This window comes from Puma concolor, chromosome B4 (genome assembly GCF_028749965.1).
Source record: "Puma concolor isolate L17-30 chromosome B4, mPumCon1.1.hap2, whole genome shotgun sequence".
In the NCBI taxonomy this organism is placed as follows: Eukaryota; Metazoa; Chordata; class Mammalia; order Carnivora; family Felidae; genus Puma; species Puma concolor.
Genome location: NC_141673.1, coordinates 75,268,806 through 75,287,741, shown reverse-complemented (window position 1 = coordinate 75,287,741; position 18,936 = coordinate 75,268,806). Strand labels below are relative to the sequence as shown.

Genomic DNA, 18,936 nt, shown 5'->3' with positions numbered 1-18,936 from the left:
AGCCATAAAAAAGAATGGTATCTTAACATTTGCAACAACATGGATGGACCTAGAGGGCATTATGCCAAATGAAATTAAGTCAGACAGAGAAAGACAAATATTATACGATTCCACTTATGTGTAGAATCTAAAAAACAAAACGAAGAAACAACAACAAAAAGCCCAAAAAGACTCTTAAATATAGATAACAAAAGGTGGTTACCAGATTGGAGGTGGATGGAGGAATAGGAGAAATAGGTGAAGGGAATGAAGAAGAACAGACTCACAGTTATAAAATAAGTCACCAATGTGAAAGGTATACCTGAAACTAATATAGCACTGCATGTTAATTATACTTCAACAAAAAAAATCAAAACAATCCAAAAATGGGAAGTTCACACTGGAAAATATTTAGAATCGTCAATCTCTTGGGTTCAAATACTTAGTGACCCTCAACCTACAATATTATGGGCCCAAACCTACATTAATGCCTGCCACATAATGAATATCTATAAAACTAAAAAAGAACCACCATTCTTGAACCATTCATTTTTGTAAATCATCTACTGGACTCTAATTGGAATGGATTACATACGCATCACTACAGTCTACAGATCTCTACAAATAGAAGTATTAAGTCAGTGGGCATAGGCATTTAATTTTTATTAGGCAGAACTGTATTCTTTCTGAAATGAAGAATAAATATTTACACTTCCATCAATAGTATACAATATTTTTAATATAGATATTAAATCAATTTCCCTTTTAAATCTGTCTTATTTGCTCAATTCCATGGGAAAAGCACAGCACCTACATTTACTGCCTAAACATTACTCATCCTATGGTACTGTATTACAAACATGACTTTCATGTTTATCTTAAAGGGGAAAATGTATACATAGTCTTAACAAAAACAAGAACAAAATCAGTAAGGATAACAGAATAAAATAAGTAAAGGGAATGCAGGCCTATTTTATAAAATCACTCAGACTATATATACACACTGTCAAATACCCACAAAGGCTAATATGTTACCCTGAAAGAAGGCACAAAATATATAACCGTTTTCCACATTTACCAACTCCCAAAGGACATCAAAAATTTGGTTCCGCTTTAAAAACTGCTGCCCATTTTTGTGATGAGAATAAAAGTAGGCTGAATCAATTCTCCTACTCCATTATACCTTGGTGTTGAGATATTAGGTAGATGACAACTTAGAAGGAACAGAAGGATTAATAGGTTGATAATCATAAACTTCTATGCAAACTATATTAGGGTAATAAGTATTTTTATTTAAACTTTAAAAGCTGATGTCAAGAAAACTAATTTATTATGAAAATCATTCAAAAGTTATTTATTCTTTTTGTGTATCAGAAGCTCATAAAACTTTTCTCATACTCCAGCTGACTTTCTATCTTTAGATGATTTGACCATGCATGTTATCAGTCTTACTCTGAATCTAAACTACTCCATCTAAATCAGATATCATACTAGAGTTGTTGCTCAAACAACAGTGATTTTTTAAATAATTTGTCAGAAGTAACTGCTGAAAACATTTTACTTAAAATATCCATCAAGAAAAACAAAAGAAGGGGCACCTGGGTGGATCAGTCAGTTGCCAACTTTGGCTCAGGTCATGATCTCCTGGTTCCTGAGTTTGAGCCCCACATTGGGCTCTGTGCCAGCTGAGAGCCTGGAGCCTGCTTTGGATTCTGTGTCTCCCTCTCTGCCCCTCCCCCACTCACTTGCCCTCTCTCTCAAAAATAAAATAAACATTAAAAAAAAAAGAAAAAAGAAAAAAAGTAGAGCACGCAGAATTCTGGTAATGGCTCTATCATCTAGCAGTTGATGTGGGATGTCCAAAGAAAGTAAACATCACTACATCTAGGAATGGTCTATCTAAAGTTAACTTCTTTTATCTTTAAGTCTTCTTTAGAACATGATAAAGACTACTAAAAAAATCAGTAAGCCAATGAATAAGTAACCTTATTAGTAAGAGAAAGAAGGAGTATAACCATTTATCTCTAAAGGAAAGTGGGTATCAGAATTTTGGACCAGGAAGGCATAGCAATATATAGCTTCCTCATTATTGTAATGAGAATTCCACCATAAATATAATACCTGCTCAATAAGAACTTGCAAGTGGATCCCAAGTGGATTTCAGTATATCCATGTAATGTTTTAATTTCATACAGGAGTATCTGACTAAAAGTTAATAAATTAACAAATCATTCACCTATTGACTGTGTCCATCTAATTGAGGCTGATGGAATATCATATTTTGTTTTTAAAGCTAGGTCTTGTTCTAGCCATATATTTTAAAGGGGCTGCTAGCCTTTTCAACCACTAAAATGAAGTTATAAACTTTGAAACTGTGCTGCTAGATAATTGTTCTGCTCAATCTCTAATTAATTCGTTTGTTCATTCTTCAGTCCACTTGTCTATCCATCCATCTCTCCAACTTCTAATCACACAGTGTGTCTATCATTAGACTTAACATTGGAGCCCCTACACCTGCAGTTGGCCATCAGAATATATTTCACTTTCTTCCACCATCTCTTTCTACTTTCTAATGCTGTAGAAGAACCCCAGCAGTGAAAGGAAACTTCCTTTTCTGCTTACATGAATGAGGGGATACCTGTGGAACTCTGTGAAGACTGTTAGAATATGCCGATTATAATCTACTATATCAGACATGTATATCATAGAAGAGTTTAATTGCTCACTAAAGTTATTTATTTTACCTGGAATGTAGATGCCACTGAGTCGTATATAATCTAAAATGGTTTCACAGTATTTCTGCTTAGATTGCCTAACAATCCCAACTTTTAATTTCCAGAAAAACATCATCAACATTGTGTCAAACTCCCTTTTTCCTTAACCACTTTTACCCTCGTGTCTTTGCAAATGCTATTCCTCCTTCTGGTGGTCCCTGCCCGTCACCTTTCCCACCCTTACCTTCCTCTGTATGCAAGCTTCTACTTATCTCTCAAATTGTAGAAAAGTTAAAAGTAAACAAAAAGGTACTAGTAGAAGGTACTAGAGTTAGGTTAAGGGACCATTCTGAAAACTCACCTGTATCTTGTGCAAGTAGTGTTCTGTCCTGATGGAGCTACTGGTTTAAACGTGATGCGTGGGGAAACCTGGGCTGATAGCAGAAATCCCAAGGCAAGAATAACGAGTGCCACAGTGGTACCTTAAAAAAAAAAAAAACAAAAAAAACAAGTTTTACATCAGAGAATAGTTGGCAACATTATTTCAAACCAGACTGGGTTTTCCAAGACATATCTCTGAAAAAACACCTTTATCTTCATTGGAGTATTTTAAAAAATGTTCCTAGTAAATATACAGATTATCAGAAAAACTCACTAGCACATTCACTGTGAAACAAGAAAACAGTGAAACTCAAAGCAAATATATTTGCTAGCCAAGCAGTAGACTGGTGATAATTTTCTTAAATAACCAAAAACCAGAAAACATTGGATTTCCGACAGTCTCAAAATCAATTAACACGACCAGCATTACTACGTGCCCAAGATGTCAGAAAAATGAAAGGCAATAGATTCGCACCACACGTTGCTTTCATTGCCAAGAAAATTGTTCTAATGGCATTCTCTCATGTAAGACCCCAGCTCAGTAAACTAAGAACATGCTGAACAATTCAAAAGCAGCTGAAAGAACATTTCTCTTCAAGTAGAGGAGCTTTCTTTTTTCATGACTTTAAGGTTCCAGAGATGATATATCACATGCATTAATCTGTCTTTCCTGTTGGTACTTGGAAGTAGAATCTTTGATTTTAAGTTGTAGAAAGAGTGATTAAGTGCATCACTTAAAAGGCTCACTTTTGCGACCCTTAGAGACATCCTGACAGTAAAAAACAAAGTTTTCATATTTGACTATTGTTCTAGCCACTGCGAGGATAAACAAAAAAGAGTCACAAAAAGGAAGAAGAAAGAAAATATGATTGCAGTAATTTGGACAATTAATTGGAGTGGCGCAATGAGTTTAAAATATGGAATTTAGGGAGGGGATTTATATAGCAGTAAAGTTTTTACTGATTAAACTGGGAGATAATTTAAGATATGACCCCAAATCCTATTAAACGAATGGATAAAAGAAGAACATTAGGGAGCACTCTGGAATGCAATGGGAGTATATAATGGCTGGGGTGTATGTGTTTAAGATACAGGGGATGGGTCAAATTAAATCTGTGGTTAATTTCCAACTCTGCCGTTTCTTGACTCTTGTGATCTTGGGCAAGGCCCAAGATCAATTTTGTCTTCTATAAAATGGGGCTTAATGAAAATACTTAACCTTGCAGAACTGCAGTGAATTTTAAATACCATACTCAACTTGAAAGATTTTGGTAATGCTATACCATGTATTTGGTAATACTACGTCATAAGAAGCAGCAGCAACACACACTCAAAACTGTAGAAAAAAGTTGAAGGAAGGGGAGGCCTGAAGGGGAGATAGGAAGTCCATTTTGCCATATTGGGCCAAAAAAAAAATGCCATGAACCTAAAATCATAGTTTGTTTCCCCTTGTTGGCTTAAACTCAGAACTAGGAATAGTTTCAGGAGTTTCTTTTCTGAAAAGACTATCAGAGCCCTGAACTAGGAAAATGAAAAGAGGTCTTTTGGAAAGAGAGGAGATATACTGGGTCTATTATGAAAATCATCCCTCTCTCTTCAAGTAAGACAAACCATGAATTTTATTGTAAATGTGTCTATCAAAGAACCTAGGTCCTTAAGCGTTTTTTTCAACCTGGAAACTTTGATACTTTAACATTGTAAGGAAACAGGATACTTTTCTTTCATTGTGTTTATCAAATAATCAAATAATTTACAAATGAAATGTAAACTCTAAGATGGTGTACCTACCACAGACTCACAGACTTCCAACTCTAATGCCTAGCACACAGCAGATCCCTACAAGTATTGGTTGAATGAAGGGACCATAGTGCCACGACTTTTGCAATATTGAGTATTTTTGAAGAAAACAAAATCTTCAGACTATCTATGAGGTCACAGGGTTAATATGGTACATATTTGAGTCAAGAGTTCTGCAATATATACAACATATCTCTTGCATCTATGCCTGAAAAGGTCCAACTTACCTGCAAAATATGGTGAATGGACCATTCTAGATACACAAAATTCCTAAAGAGCTGAAGGCTTAACCCTTCTTAAGTGCAAATTTAATTTTATCTTAATGCATTTTGGATGACAATCTTTTTTAAAATCAATATTATACCTTTCCATTCTTTATTACATATAGCAGTGTTTCTCAGTCCTGATTTCCTATCGGAAGCAAATGCTTGGGATGTACATAAACCTCTGAATCAGTCTTCAGAAAATGGGGATCAAACATTTGAGTTTTAAATAGATCTCCAGGTTATTGGCATCACATATGTTTGGGCATAAATTATTTTATACATATATGTGATATATCACATATATCATTGATATATCACATATATGACTTGTAAAATAAACTTTCAAGATGATAGCCTCCTTAAGGGAAGGAAATGGTATCTTAAACGACTTCATTTATGGAATAAATTTTAAAAAGATCACCTACTCCTGTCATATATTCATTCATATACCTTTAAGGCTTAGAACTACTTGAATTATCTATTTCCTTTCATTTAATAGCTTACAGATATCTTATCAGCCACTTGCCAGTATTCAAATTATAGTTATTGACTGATGAATCATTACTCCAACCCAGATTTAAGTCCAATTAAGGAAGGCCTTAGATATTCTCCAGTGTTCTATGAACATTGGGCATATTCTTTATATTTTAAAAGAAGAGTTTCTCTTAACTAAGTATACTGTAAAATTTTGCGATTCTGATATAATTTTCCTAATAAAGATGTTCTTCACAGAAAGTGAAGTGTGTTGGATAAATAACATGCTCAAAAATATCAGATGTTATAAGTTACATTAACTACCTGGTGCAAGGCTGGATAATTAATAAGTACTTAGAAAAATAGTAATTCCCCTTCCCATGACTCTAATAAAGCACACTTTGTGTACAGAGGTATCTCCTGGGGAACCTATTTTTTTTTTTTAATTTATTTATTTATTTTGAGAGAAAGAGAGATTACAAGCAGGGGAGGGTCAGAGAAAAAGAGCACAAGAGAGAATTACAAGCAGGCTCAGTGCTGTCAGCACAGAGACTAACATGTGCCTTCATCTCACAAAACATGAGATCATGACCTGAGCCGAAGCCAAGAGTTGGATGCTTAAGCAACTGAGCCACCCAGGTGCCCCTGGGGAACCTGTTTAAAGTACATGCTCCAGGGGAGGCAAACCATAATAGACTCTTGAATACAGAGAACAAACTGAGGGTTGATGGGGGTGAGGGAGAGGCGGAAATGGGTGATAAGCATTGAGGAGGGCACTTGTTGGGATGAGCACTGGGTGTTATATGTAAGCCAATTTGACAATAAATTATATTAAAAAAAAATAAAGTACATGCTCCAGACCCCGTCTTCAGAGATCCTAATTTAATAAGTCTGGGATAAGGTCCATGAATGCATATTTCAAAATAAGTACCTCTGGTAATTTTGATGGAGACAGCCTCTGAGTGATGTTTTCAGAAATATTCTACTAGCAAGATCCTTGGGGAAAAATAACAGTGTTTCTGGTTTTCTGATTAACTACAGTAAAGCTACATAGATATAGACCTTTTATTAAAAGAATCAAGAGGTTGTCTTTAAATTTGTAGTATTTACAAGAAAGACTACTTCTCTGACCAAGCTCTAAGGTAAGAATACCATAAAATGTCCTCCATTTAAAATCACTCATGGACTCTATATTTTGTATTTCTTTGTATAAAGAGTTCTTTTGTCCAGGTCTAGATATGCATAGTTTATTTGTTGTAATTTTTAATGAATGAGTGCCTATTTAAAAATTATTTTGATTTAACTTTTCCCACTATTTTTAACCCAATATGATAAAATAAATCAGGGGTACCTGGGTAGCTCAGTCAGTTAAGCATCTGACTCTTGCTTTTGGCTCAGGTCATGATCTCAATGGCTTTGGGCTCTGTGCTGACAGTGTGAAGCCTGCTTGGGATTCTCTCTCTGTCCGTCTCTCTCTGCCCCTCCCCTGCTCTCTCTTTCTCAAAATAAGCAAACTTAGAAAAATAGATCATATAAAAATGCAAGACAGGGGACAAAATCAAATCAAAGATTTAAAAATTCCAGGGGCGCCTGGGTGGCGCAGTCGGTTAAGCGTCCGACTTCAGCCAGGTCACGATCTCGCGGTCCGTGAGTTCGAGCCCCGCGTCGGGCTCTGGGCTGATGGCTCAGAGCCTGGAGCCTGTTTCCGATTCTGTGTCTCCCTCTCTCTCTGCCCCTCCCCCGTTCATGCTCTGTCTCTCTCTGTCCCCAAAATAAATAAACGTTGAAAAAAAAATAAATAAAAATTCTAGGCTAATTTTAGAAAATTTTAAATAAAACAGTATTCTAATAGTTAGCACTATAAGAATATTTATACCTACACAAAAATGAAAATAAAACATTTAAATAAGTATATAACTTATAAGTGTAAGTATATATCAAAAACACTGAAATAAGTACACAAGAATCAAGGGTTTCAGGAAGTGAAATGAGCACCTACTGGAAGGGTCACACTGGAGTAATACTAATCCACTAGCAAGGCTGTGAAACAGCAAGTTTTCTTCTGAATGTGTAAACTTCCCTTTGTCATTAGGTTCTACTGGGACCTATTAAATCAGTTAAAAACCAGAACTGCATGAAACAGTCCTATTTACATGTATATGTACAGGTAAAAGGGGAGACCTATGACAAGAAACTAGGCCTTCTGGGGCACCTGGGTGGCTCAATCATTGGGTAAGCATCCTACTCTTGACTCCGGCTCAGGCCATGATCTCATGGCGCATGAGTTTGAGCCCTGTTTGGGCTCTGTGCTGACAGAGTGGAGGCTACTTGTGATTCTCTCTCTCGGCCCCTCTCTTGCTGGCATTTTCTTGCTCTCTTTTGCTCTCTCTCTTGAAATAAATAAACTTAAAAAAAATAAAAACTAGGCCTTTTACCTCCTAATCCACTGTAATATCTACATCATCACTTTAATTGGCAACATAACAAGGAAATCAGGTGTTTACTTGATGGAATATCTCTTTCATGCCAGATCAATCAGCATGGTTTTAGTAATGTGCAGAGCTGGGGTGTTGGTGGTTTTGGCTGAAAAGAAATCAAGGCAGAAAAGAAAAGTGCCTATGGGTTGCTCATAAAAACCAGTACTTGAAATCTCTTGGTATTGCCCCCCCAATTAATGGTCTTAATACTTCCTCTTAATAGCCAGGGATGGGCTCTGGAAATCCTTGGAGCAGAGTACCTACACTGAGAGGTGAAACATGACATCAGCTAGAAGGCTTCAGGAAAGCTCCTGGATTCCAATGATGCATATTGGTTTCACATTATGGTTAAAACAACAAAGAATCACTCTGTCAATAATAATGCTGTGATAGCTAAATGTGCTAGGCACCTTACTGTGTCAGGAAGAGTTTCAAATGCCATACGTGTATAAATGTGTTCAGTTCTGATTAAAACCCTATGAAGTAGGGACTATAATTAATTGCATTTTACCTATGAGAAAATGGAAACTTGCCCAAAGTCATAAAATTCCAACCCAAGCAGTATGGCTTTAGATCTACAAAGCCTGAAAAACCTCAACTGATGAGAAAATGTCTCATTGGAATACAAGAAATAAAGGGACCAAGGCTACCAGAAAAAATGTTTTTCCCTGATCTCAAAACCAGCAGTTTTCCCCAGATCTCAAAAGCCAAATTTAATCAGAAATTCTATTTAAAAAATAGACCTCTTGAAGTAGCAGTTAATGGAGGCCTTGCTGAAAAGGAAGGGTAGGTATCTATTTAAAAATGTTTAAAGTAGCTTTTACCTCTTCTTAGGGTTGATCTGAAACTCAGAAGTCAGCAAACCCAATTTCTAATCAACTGTAGGAATTTATTTTTAGCACATCACTATCTGATGGTCATCCATCCTTCTGCTCACAGTTTACCATCCTAATGAGGCAGCCAAATTCATTATTGGAAAGCTCTATTAAGAATATTTTTCTCGGGGCACCTGGGTGGCGCAGTCGGTTAAGCGTCCGACTTCAGCCAGGTCACGATCTCGCGGTCCGTGAGTTCGAGCCCCGTGTCAGGCTCTGGGCTGATGGCCCGGAGCCTGGAGCCTGCTTCCGATTCTGTGTCTCCCTCTCTCTCTGCCCCTCCCCCGTTCATGCTCTGTCTCTCTCTATCCCAAAAATAAATAAACGTTGAAAAAAAAAAAAAATTAAAAAAAAAAAAAAAATATTTTTCTCATATCAAGTAAAAATTATGCCCTTATAACATCTATCATCTGCAAAAATAAGATTCCTCTCAGGGCACCTGGGTGGCTCAGTCAGTTGAGCGGCCAACTTTGGCTCAAGTCACGATCGCATGGTTTGTGGGTTCGAGCCCTGTGTTGAGCTCTGTTGCTGACAGCTCAGAGCCTGGAGCCTGCTTCAGATTCTGTGTCTCCCTCTCTCTCTGCCCCTCCCCTGCTCACACTCTGTCCCTCTCTCTCTCTCAAAAGTAAAAAAAAAAAAAAAAAGAATATGATATCTCTTAGGTCTCCCTTTAGTCTTTTTTCCAGACTAAACACTTCTGGTTTATGTGTTTATGAACACATAAGTGTTTGACAAGTTTATGAATGGATGGTTTTTAGCCTCCTTGTCCTTCACCTTTCCTCACTCACTTGCCCTTCTGCTTCCCTGTGTACCTGGGCTGTTGTGATTACCTTTGCCTCTTAACCAGACCATTTTTGTTCACCTTCCCCTCAGTTCCACTTACATGACAGACTCAAGTCCTCCCACTGGTTAGGCAAGAACAGAGGGTAGAAGCATTCCACTCTTCCTTCTGGAGGCAGGGATGACAGAGACTACAAGTTCCTAATAGCTGAGGTTGCAGCTCAGAATGTATTTTCTCATTAAAATCTGGGATAAGTGCCTGAAGCAGTGCTATTAGATCAGTGTTTAAAGGTATAATTTGGTTAAAATAGAAGTTAGCTCATGCTGGCCTGGAAACTTCACATTTTAATGAAAAAATCTTTTCTTACTCTAATAAACTTATAAAGGAGTTACTGGAGGACAGATAATTGATAATTAGCAATCTGTATGTATGAAAAAAATAAGAAAAGTATATGATGCAACAAGAGAAGACATTGGCAAAGATGGGTCTCATCCTGTCAAATGAAACAGGCTTTGTGTTAACAAAGAAATAAATAATGAAATGTACAGAATTCAAAGACAAAAGATATTTGAAATGAGAAAGGCTTTGTGAAAACACACTTAACCAACCAGAATTTACCTTAGAATTTGAGCCTGATTCAAACACAAAAAGTCTGCCCCTGCTTTGTGAAGAAATTATATGGTTTTAACACTATATTGCTGAAAGAGCCTTGAAAAAAAAAAAAAAAAAAACAAACCTCCAAATTTACTTCCATATTATACCAAACTTAAAAATAAAACATGTTTAAAAGGGAGTTTATGAATATCAAATTGTTCAAAGAAGAACAAAAAAGCACAATTATTCTTTTCACTTTTGTACCTTTGAGCAGAACTCAAAAATAACAGCAGCAGAATGTTACCCCTGTAGACTCAAATTGTTCTTACAATTCAAGTTTCTAGTCACATTCTAGTTACATATCATAACATTAAGTTCTTTAAAATAAAAAACTTTTTGTGTAAAAAACTCTATCATTTGGCTATGAGAACAAGATCATAAGGAGCATTGGTATTGTATTTTGGAAGGTGAGCTTGCCATCATTAGAGAAAAGTTTGTAATTGAATTCTTCATCCAGTCACCTACCTGCTAAGCTCCCAAAGGTAAGCTTCCTGCGGCCCACTTTCTCAACAAGCCAGACTCCCACGAGTGTGAAAATGAAATTTGTGAAGGCTGTAACTGAAGCCAGCCATATCGCAAGTCTATCATCTTCAACACCAGACATCTGCAGAATGGTTGCACTGTAGTACCTGTGAGGAAAGAATAAAACAATTGTTGCTGATAGTTATTCAAAGAAACAATTATTCACATAGAAAAATATAGTAGATCTAAAAAAGACCGTTAAGAGCTATAGTAATACCATTAAGTTAACATGGGAATCCATGCAAAGTGTTTAAAGGATCATAGGACAGAGATTCTGCTAAGATAAATTTATCTTGAACTTTGTATAATCAAGAAAAGATACTCAAGCAAGAGGACAGAGGGCGGGACACCTGGGTGGCTTAGTCAGTTAAGTGTCTGACTCTTGATTTTGGTTTGTTATGATTTCATGGTCATGGGATCGAGCCCTGCATCAGGCTCAGAGCTGAGTATGGAGTCTTCTCTCTCTCCCTCTCCTTCTGCCCCTTCCCTGCTTGCACACATCCAGGTATGCATGCATGCACTCTCTCTCTCTCAAAATAAATAAAAAAAATTTAAAAAAAGGACAGAGAGAGTTGAACGCTTTAAAAGTGAAATATACTCCAAAACTAGGGGCAGTGGCAACTGGTAGTTTCATTATGACTAAAATGCTAATCAAGGATAACTCCAAGTCCATGGAATGAATTAGAAGTCATCATACATTATAAACTTATGTACTTAAAAAGGATAGACTTGTTGCATATAATACGTAAAGTGTGATGTAATGGCAGAAATCTGGTAGAGGAATATCCATAAAGACACAAGAAGTAAGAATATGTCAATTTATTTGGCATTTTGTAAGGAGATGAGACACTGACATGACATACATGAGAATGGTTTTGTGGCTTCTAGAAAAGTATAATATTTGGTGAGGGAAGTCTCTAGCACGATCTACATGATTAGGCTCTATAGACTAGTTTTATTCTAAATGAATTTACTGGAGACTAGCTCTAATAAGCCATATAATGCACAATAAGAGATACCTCTGGTACATTTAAAGAAGTCAGGTTTTTTATATTCCTTTTCTGATGAAAGTATCAGTAGTTAAATCAGAAGATTACTTTAAAGCTATCCTAAAGGGGAGCCTGGGTGGTTCAGTTGGTTACGTGTCCGACTTCGGCTCAGGTCACGATCTCACAGTCTGTGAGTTCGAGCCCTGCGTTGGGCTCTGTGCTGACAGCCCAGAGCCTGGAGCCTGCTTCAGATTCTGTGTCTTCGCCTCTCTCTGCCCCTCCCCTGCTCATGCTCTGTCTCTCTCTGTCTCAAAAATAAATAAAAACATTTAAAAAAATTAAAAAAAATAAAGCTATCCTTAAAACAAAGGAAGCAAAATATTCCTGGTGAATCACCTATGAAAAGTGACAGAATTCAAATCTTTACCCAAACCAGATAGTGGGTATCCAAGCTAGATATTTCTACAATTACAACGTACAGTTTCCAGATATTTATCAACAGTTTCATAGTATTTCAAAAATACAATCTGTTTTAAATACATTTATGTTTCAATGATCTATCAATGGTTTCCTTCTACTATTTTCTCAAGTTAATGATCATATTCTTATGTAAAACATTAACAATGCCGACTCATTCATCTTAATAAAAATTTTCCTTTTTAAAAGTAGTAAACCGAACTTATAAGTTATTATGCAACATGAAGGATGTGTTTTGCTGATCACACTAAAAATTATGCCAACCATTTAAAGATTTTGAGTTCTGACAGCAGTTGTAAAAAAGAGATATTCCCAGTGGAATTACTTCCATCATCATGAAAATTGTGAACATTTTGCAGTCACAGTGTAAAGTGATAATAAAAGTTATGAAAATAACTCATTCCATCTGAATACTGTTTCACAGTTTCCAAGTTCTACCATATACATTCTCATTTTCGCAAAGACTTGTGCAGCAAGGTCAGACCTATGTAAAACCGCTGAGAAATTAACATCAATAACAAATCTAGAAAGGCAGAAAATAGAAGCACTGAGAGAAAATTCCAGTATTTAAAGTCAAAGAATTTGATACTTGCTATGCTATTCTATTACATTTCAGAGTCGTCTTGATATTTAAAAAATAAAAACAAATACATCACACAAAATAATTCTTGCAAACAGACCCATGAAAAGAACAACACAGATTATTTTGATGTTTTCATTTTGATACAATACAATCCATGAAATTCCAAGCGTTAAAAAGGGAAATGGCATCAAACAAAGTAAACTGGTCAGCGTCAAAATTTTACTTACAATGAAAATGTTCCCTAGGTATGTAAGAAAATTTCTTTTACAATACTTAACTTTTGGAGGCAGAATGTAACCAAATAGTGGCCTGGGAATCAGAAACCTCCCTTTAAAATGGAATCTTGTGGTAGATTGGCCAGGTCAGGAAACATTATCATTTGTTCTTTTAATATTTATGAGTATCTACTGTATAAGCTATGTGAGTTACTAAAATCCCACAAATATATTATTGAGACCCACTTGCTACCTTCAAGAAACTCACAGAATGAAACAGAATGAAATTGAAATAAATTTAATATCACAAAAAATTTTAGTCACAATGTGGCATATAGGATAGACCAAACAATTTTATTTGATGTGGTATGTTCTTTGATTTTCCAGGGAATTTAATGTTTGAGTTGAGTCTCAGGGAATTCATAGGGGACTGCCAGCAGGTGTGAACATCTGGGAGGACACTGGTGGTAGAGGAAATGAAATGTACAAAGAAGAAAAGTGCAAAGCACATTGCTGGACTCACAGAACGTCATTACCTTACCTTGGCTAACACAAGGTACACAAGAAAGAGAAGTATGACATAGGCTACAGAAGAGTCTATTGTCGCAGGGCCTTGACTGCCAGCCCACATGTGTGGGGTTTTTTTTCTCTAGACAATGGAAAACCATAAAATGGGCTTTAAAGAGAAATAACACAATTAGATCTGTTCTATGGAAAGCTCACTCCAATGACAGCCAAGTAGGCAGACTGGAGGCTGAATGAAACAAAGGTATATTGTTTTGAAGTGTATTTTAGGTCATTACACCGGGAACAGGCACCTGTAGATTGCTGTGACAGCAGGGTGCTGAAATTCATGGATGGCCTTTTATCTCCTTGTCAACAAGCACTGTAACTTCAGCACACACTAGATCTTTTTCTGGATGGAAGTACCTCAAGTTTCATCTTCATTCTTCCTTTCTTGGAACATGGGTAAATGTATTAGTTTTTACTGTTGCCATAACAAGCAACTACAAGGTTAGTAGCTTTAATGAACAGCAATGTATTATCTAACAGTTCTGTAGGTCAGAAATCTGATGTGAGTTTCACTGGGTGTCAGGAGGCATTCTTTTTTGGAAGCTCAAGGGAAAACAGGTTTCTTTGTCTTTCCCAGGCTTTAGAAGTCTCCATGTTTGTAGTCTCCTGGGGTCCCCTCCTCAATCTCAAAACCAGCAAAAATGGTCAAGTGCCTCTCATATCACTTCACTCTGATGTCCTCTTCTATATTTAAGGACCTTTGTGAATAAACTGGGCAGCTCTGATAACCCAGGATAATCTCTGGGTTTAAGGTAAAATGACGAACAGATTTAATTCAATCTGCAACCTAATCTCCCTTTGTTACATGTATTGTAACATATTCATAGGTTGTGGGGATTAGGATAGGCACATCTTTGGTTGTGGGGGAGGGCATTATTCTGCCTATCCAGTAAAAATGTTATTAAGCAGTAAAATAAGCAAAAGGCCAACAGTTAGAAGGAAAAGACAAGGACATTCACTTAAAGGGCAATCAGCTTCAGAAAAATTCAGGCATTAACTATATTCTCTTTCATAAGGCAGGGGATGACATATTTAGGGCAGAATAATTCATGAGCCTAGTTTTTTAGTCAGCTCATGGTGAAAAGATACAGTGAATTTACATTTTAAAGTGTGTGAATTCCAATGTTTTTGGAAATGATGCTATCGGCCAACCACTTATAGAATGGACTACCACTGTATTTGCAACCTTCTAAGCCTTTATGTAGTAGTCTGAATGTTCAAGGGACTGGGTATTTGTTTAAAAGTTGCACAAAGCATAAGAGAGTCTTCTTCATAAAAGAACAATATGAACAATTGAAAAAAGGCTTTCTTTCCTTTTTAGACTAAAGTAGGGATGCCTTCCTTCTCTTTTCAAAATCATTTTATAGTACCTATCAGAGGGCCTATCATCTTTTTCAAAGACTCCCTGGGCAACCTTTGGTCATCTCACACATGCCAGCTCTTCCCCAGAGTGAAGTTGAAAGGCCTGAGGGCAGTGGGCTCTCAGAGAAGACCAGCTTCACAACTCTGTGTGGACATTTAAGAACACAATGGCCAGACTATATGTGCATTGCTATGTCAGAGATTATTCGAGATCCAGCTTCCAGTTCTGAATCTTTAATCTGAATAAAACAAAACAGCTCTAGAAAACATCTAGGCTTTGATAACGGCAATCTATCCTAATGATGATGTTAAACTACCAATAAAATGAATATGTGTATTTTACATGCTTAGCAATATATATATGTATATATGTATACATATATATATATTAGTTTCCTTTGTTCTATATTTGAACAAAGCATTTCCTAGTCATTTCTGAAAAAGGTATTTTTTTTTTAATTCCTTGAAGCCATACCTGTCTTTTTCACTATTGCCAGGACAACAGATTTAACTTAACACAAGAAGTAGGTACTCAATAGTTGTTGAATTTATTGAATTTATCTACCACCAACTTTCAAAAGGGAATTAAGGATATTCGTAATAAAAATCACATGACAGGGCCACTAAAACAAAAAGACTAGTAAGAGAGGTAGATGATGAAGATGATTATATAAAAACTTTGGCCACATAATAACTACAAGTTAGCTCTAAAATGCCTGGCTGCCAAAAAAAATAGTAAATGATAATTTTAACAGTCTGACAAAACAAAATGTATAGGTTCATAATAAAGACAAACTTTTTCTGGTATAAAACTGTAAAGACTTCAACTTCCTGAATAAAACAGATATGGACTATATCTTTCTAATGTATTTTAGCAATGCTGCAGATAGCTTCCAAATTCAGTTATCTACGAACTTTGTCTTATTCAACAATCTTGTGGGTTACTTTCATACTTGGTATAAAGACTAAGTTAAATGAGAAGATGAGAACTTACAGAGCATAGCTGACTGACTATAAGCCCTAAAAGATTCCCATTATCCAAGTTAAATTGTTTGTCTCTTTTAGTTCCTATTATCATAAATACATTTATTTGTATCATATGGTAAAGTACACTGACTACAGATTTTTAAATGTCGTTCTAATAAAAGATGGTTTTTTAAGTGAAAAAATTGTATTTTCCCACTGGGGTGGTGTTTATACAATCAAAAGCATGGATAACTATGAAAAACACATCAATAGATTTAAGAAAAAATGTTTCACCCAAATACAAAAATCTTAAAAATTATTTAAAAAATGACTAAGTTTTTTGGGGACCTTGATGGGTAGTTCGTTTGAGTGTCCAGCTCTTGATTTCAGCTCAGGTCATGATCTCATGGTTTGTGAGATTGAGCCCTGTGCTGGGCTCAGTGCTGACCGTGCAGAGCCTGCTTGAGATTCTCTCTTTCCCCCTCTCTCTGCCCCTCCCTGGCTCATGCTCTCTCCCCGCCTCTCTCAAAACAAACTTAAAAAAAAAAAAATGATTAAGATGTTTAAACCAATTTTATGTATTTTAAACAGTAAAAAAAAAATTGCTTTCTGCGTTATTAGGTGCAAGCTGTAATGCAAAATATATAAGTTAGAAAGGCAGAAATTAGGATTTCATGTATATCATGCATATATTTTGAGCTAACACACATACTAGGTTTAAATCAAAAAATAATCCAAATATAGTAATCCTCAGAAAGCATCATTATTAATCACATTTATTATTTTACAAAACAATTTTCATAATTTAAATGATTTCATTAGTGTTTGGCAAAGAACAAATTAATGTGTCAAAGGAAATTAAAAGAGATTCTACAGACCTTCAGTGTTCCCAGTGTGACCTCCTCTCCGCCTCAGAGACCAGTCCCTTTAACCTGGCTTCAAACCTCTGGAAACCTCAAGAGAGATGTCCTCATGTCTCACCCACCCAACTCAGCCAGATCACTGACCTTGCTCTAAGCTAAGCAACACTAAGAACAATGATAGAAGCTCTCTAATTTGACTTGCAATTCACCAACTTGCCAGATTAACCTGTTAATTCTTTCCATAAAACATATGCCCACAGGAAAATGAACATTTGGGACTTCATACAGGCTTGCATATCCCATCTGTTGAACTGTATGTATATTAAATCAGGTGTTTCTCCCCCGTCCCCATCCTGTTTATGCTCATCATTATAGTTAGGTAATCAAATAATACAAAAAGGAATAGAACATAAGATGATAAAAAAAAAAGGCTGCATTAAAGACAAAATTATATGCTTTGGAAAGGGTGAATAAAGGTGACTCATTAAAACAAAACAAAACAAAACAAAAACCCAAAAACTGTATGGGCCACACAACTGTGAACAATTGGGGATAAAATGTTAAAGTCTGGAAGATTTTGCCCTTTGGTTTCTTCTCAAGTATCTTTCAGTTCTTGTTCTATTTGAAAGAAACTAAAGCTGGAATTCACAGATGATAATACTGAGTGTGATTTATGCAAGAAAAACAATGTGGAAGTTCAAGCAGTGGATATAAATAATTACTGTACAACTAAAAATAAAATACTGAAGATATATATGCATCATTTCTTTGATTAAGAAATGATACAATCCTTGAAGCTTGTATCTGATGTCAGCACTGGATTGTAGAACTTGTTGCTGATCTTGACCTTGTATCCAAGTTCACTGTTCCCTTGGTATATGTTTAATACCCTGTACATCTCTGATTCAAACCCTTAGTACGCGTGGCTCGGTCACTTCGTGGCTGAGGTTGAGAACATGTTGGTGGAAGAGAAATCCATTAGTTGGAGAATCTTCGAGACCATGATATTCTCGATCTGTGCAGGGTATTAATGTCTAAGAGCTGCCTATTCCAGGATTTCTCTAGAGGCTGGCAAGAGTCCTGAACCAGTTGTCATTTCTGTCTTGCCGGTCTGACAGGGTTGGGAAGGTCCAAGCCTTGGGACCTTTCTTTGATTAACTGTCTTTCTCAGTTAACCAATCAAGTGCCGACCCTAATCACATCAGGAACAAGGCTTTCACCTTGTTCCATCATGTCTCACATACCTGCTCATTTTAGCATCATGCAAGAGTCCAAGACTTTCAGGTCACCTGTTTCCACCTGGTCATTTACTTCCACACTAACCTGTGCATTCACTCATTTACTCAATCTTCCTCTCATCCCCTCTCCCTGTGCCCTGTGAACTAGGGGGATCACTTTTTACAGCTTGTTTTGTCTCACTCCTATATACTGGAGGAGGCCTGAGGAGCTGAAGAGGATAAGGGGAAAGAAGTGAGCTCAACTATCCTCTAACCTTCCTTCTTTAATGCCACCTACTTTGCTGGTCACTCCTCATTCAATGGTGATTCCCGCGCCTGCCTGACAGTTTTCTTCTCCACTTCTACTCTGTGTTGTGATTCTTCGTGAGAATAGCCTTGACAAGGACCATCCAGATATTAAGTTTCCTAACAGCTCCACTTCTGAAATCCTTCAAGTATCCTAGTCTCTGACCAGCACTCCTCACCCTCACGGCTCACTTGAATTTTTCCACTTTCATGGAAGAATTTCATGTATATACATTGAGCCGTATATACACTTTCCTCTTTTTAGTTACCCATCATCACCCATTTCTGCCCTTTTCCCATAACTGTACATACTGCCTCCATCCGTTTCGATTTCCCAATCCCCAGTGCTTCTCAGGTACTGATGTGCTACAGAATCACCTGATGGACCTGTAAAAACAGACTGCTGGGCCCCACTCTGAGTTTCTGATTCAGCAGGTCTAGGACTGAGAAGCTGCATTTTCACTA

At 36.6% G+C, this 18,936-nt stretch overlaps 1 protein-coding gene across 1 annotated transcript in view; it reads right to left on the bottom strand.

The window, feature by feature from the left end:
• SLC2A13 (solute carrier family 2 member 13) overlaps nucleotides 1-18,936 on the bottom strand; it is a 387,878-nt gene that overhangs the window by 133,934 nt on the left and 235,008 nt on the right. Inside the window, exons 5-6 of the mRNA XM_025930431.2 lie at nucleotides 10,864-11,027; nucleotides 3,055-3,175 (exon numbers count right to left, since the gene is read on the bottom strand). Coding sequence (XP_025786216.1) covers nucleotides 3,055-3,175; nucleotides 10,864-11,027 — 285 coding nt within the window. The remainder of the gene's footprint in view (nucleotides 1-3,054; nucleotides 3,176-10,863; nucleotides 11,028-18,936) is intronic.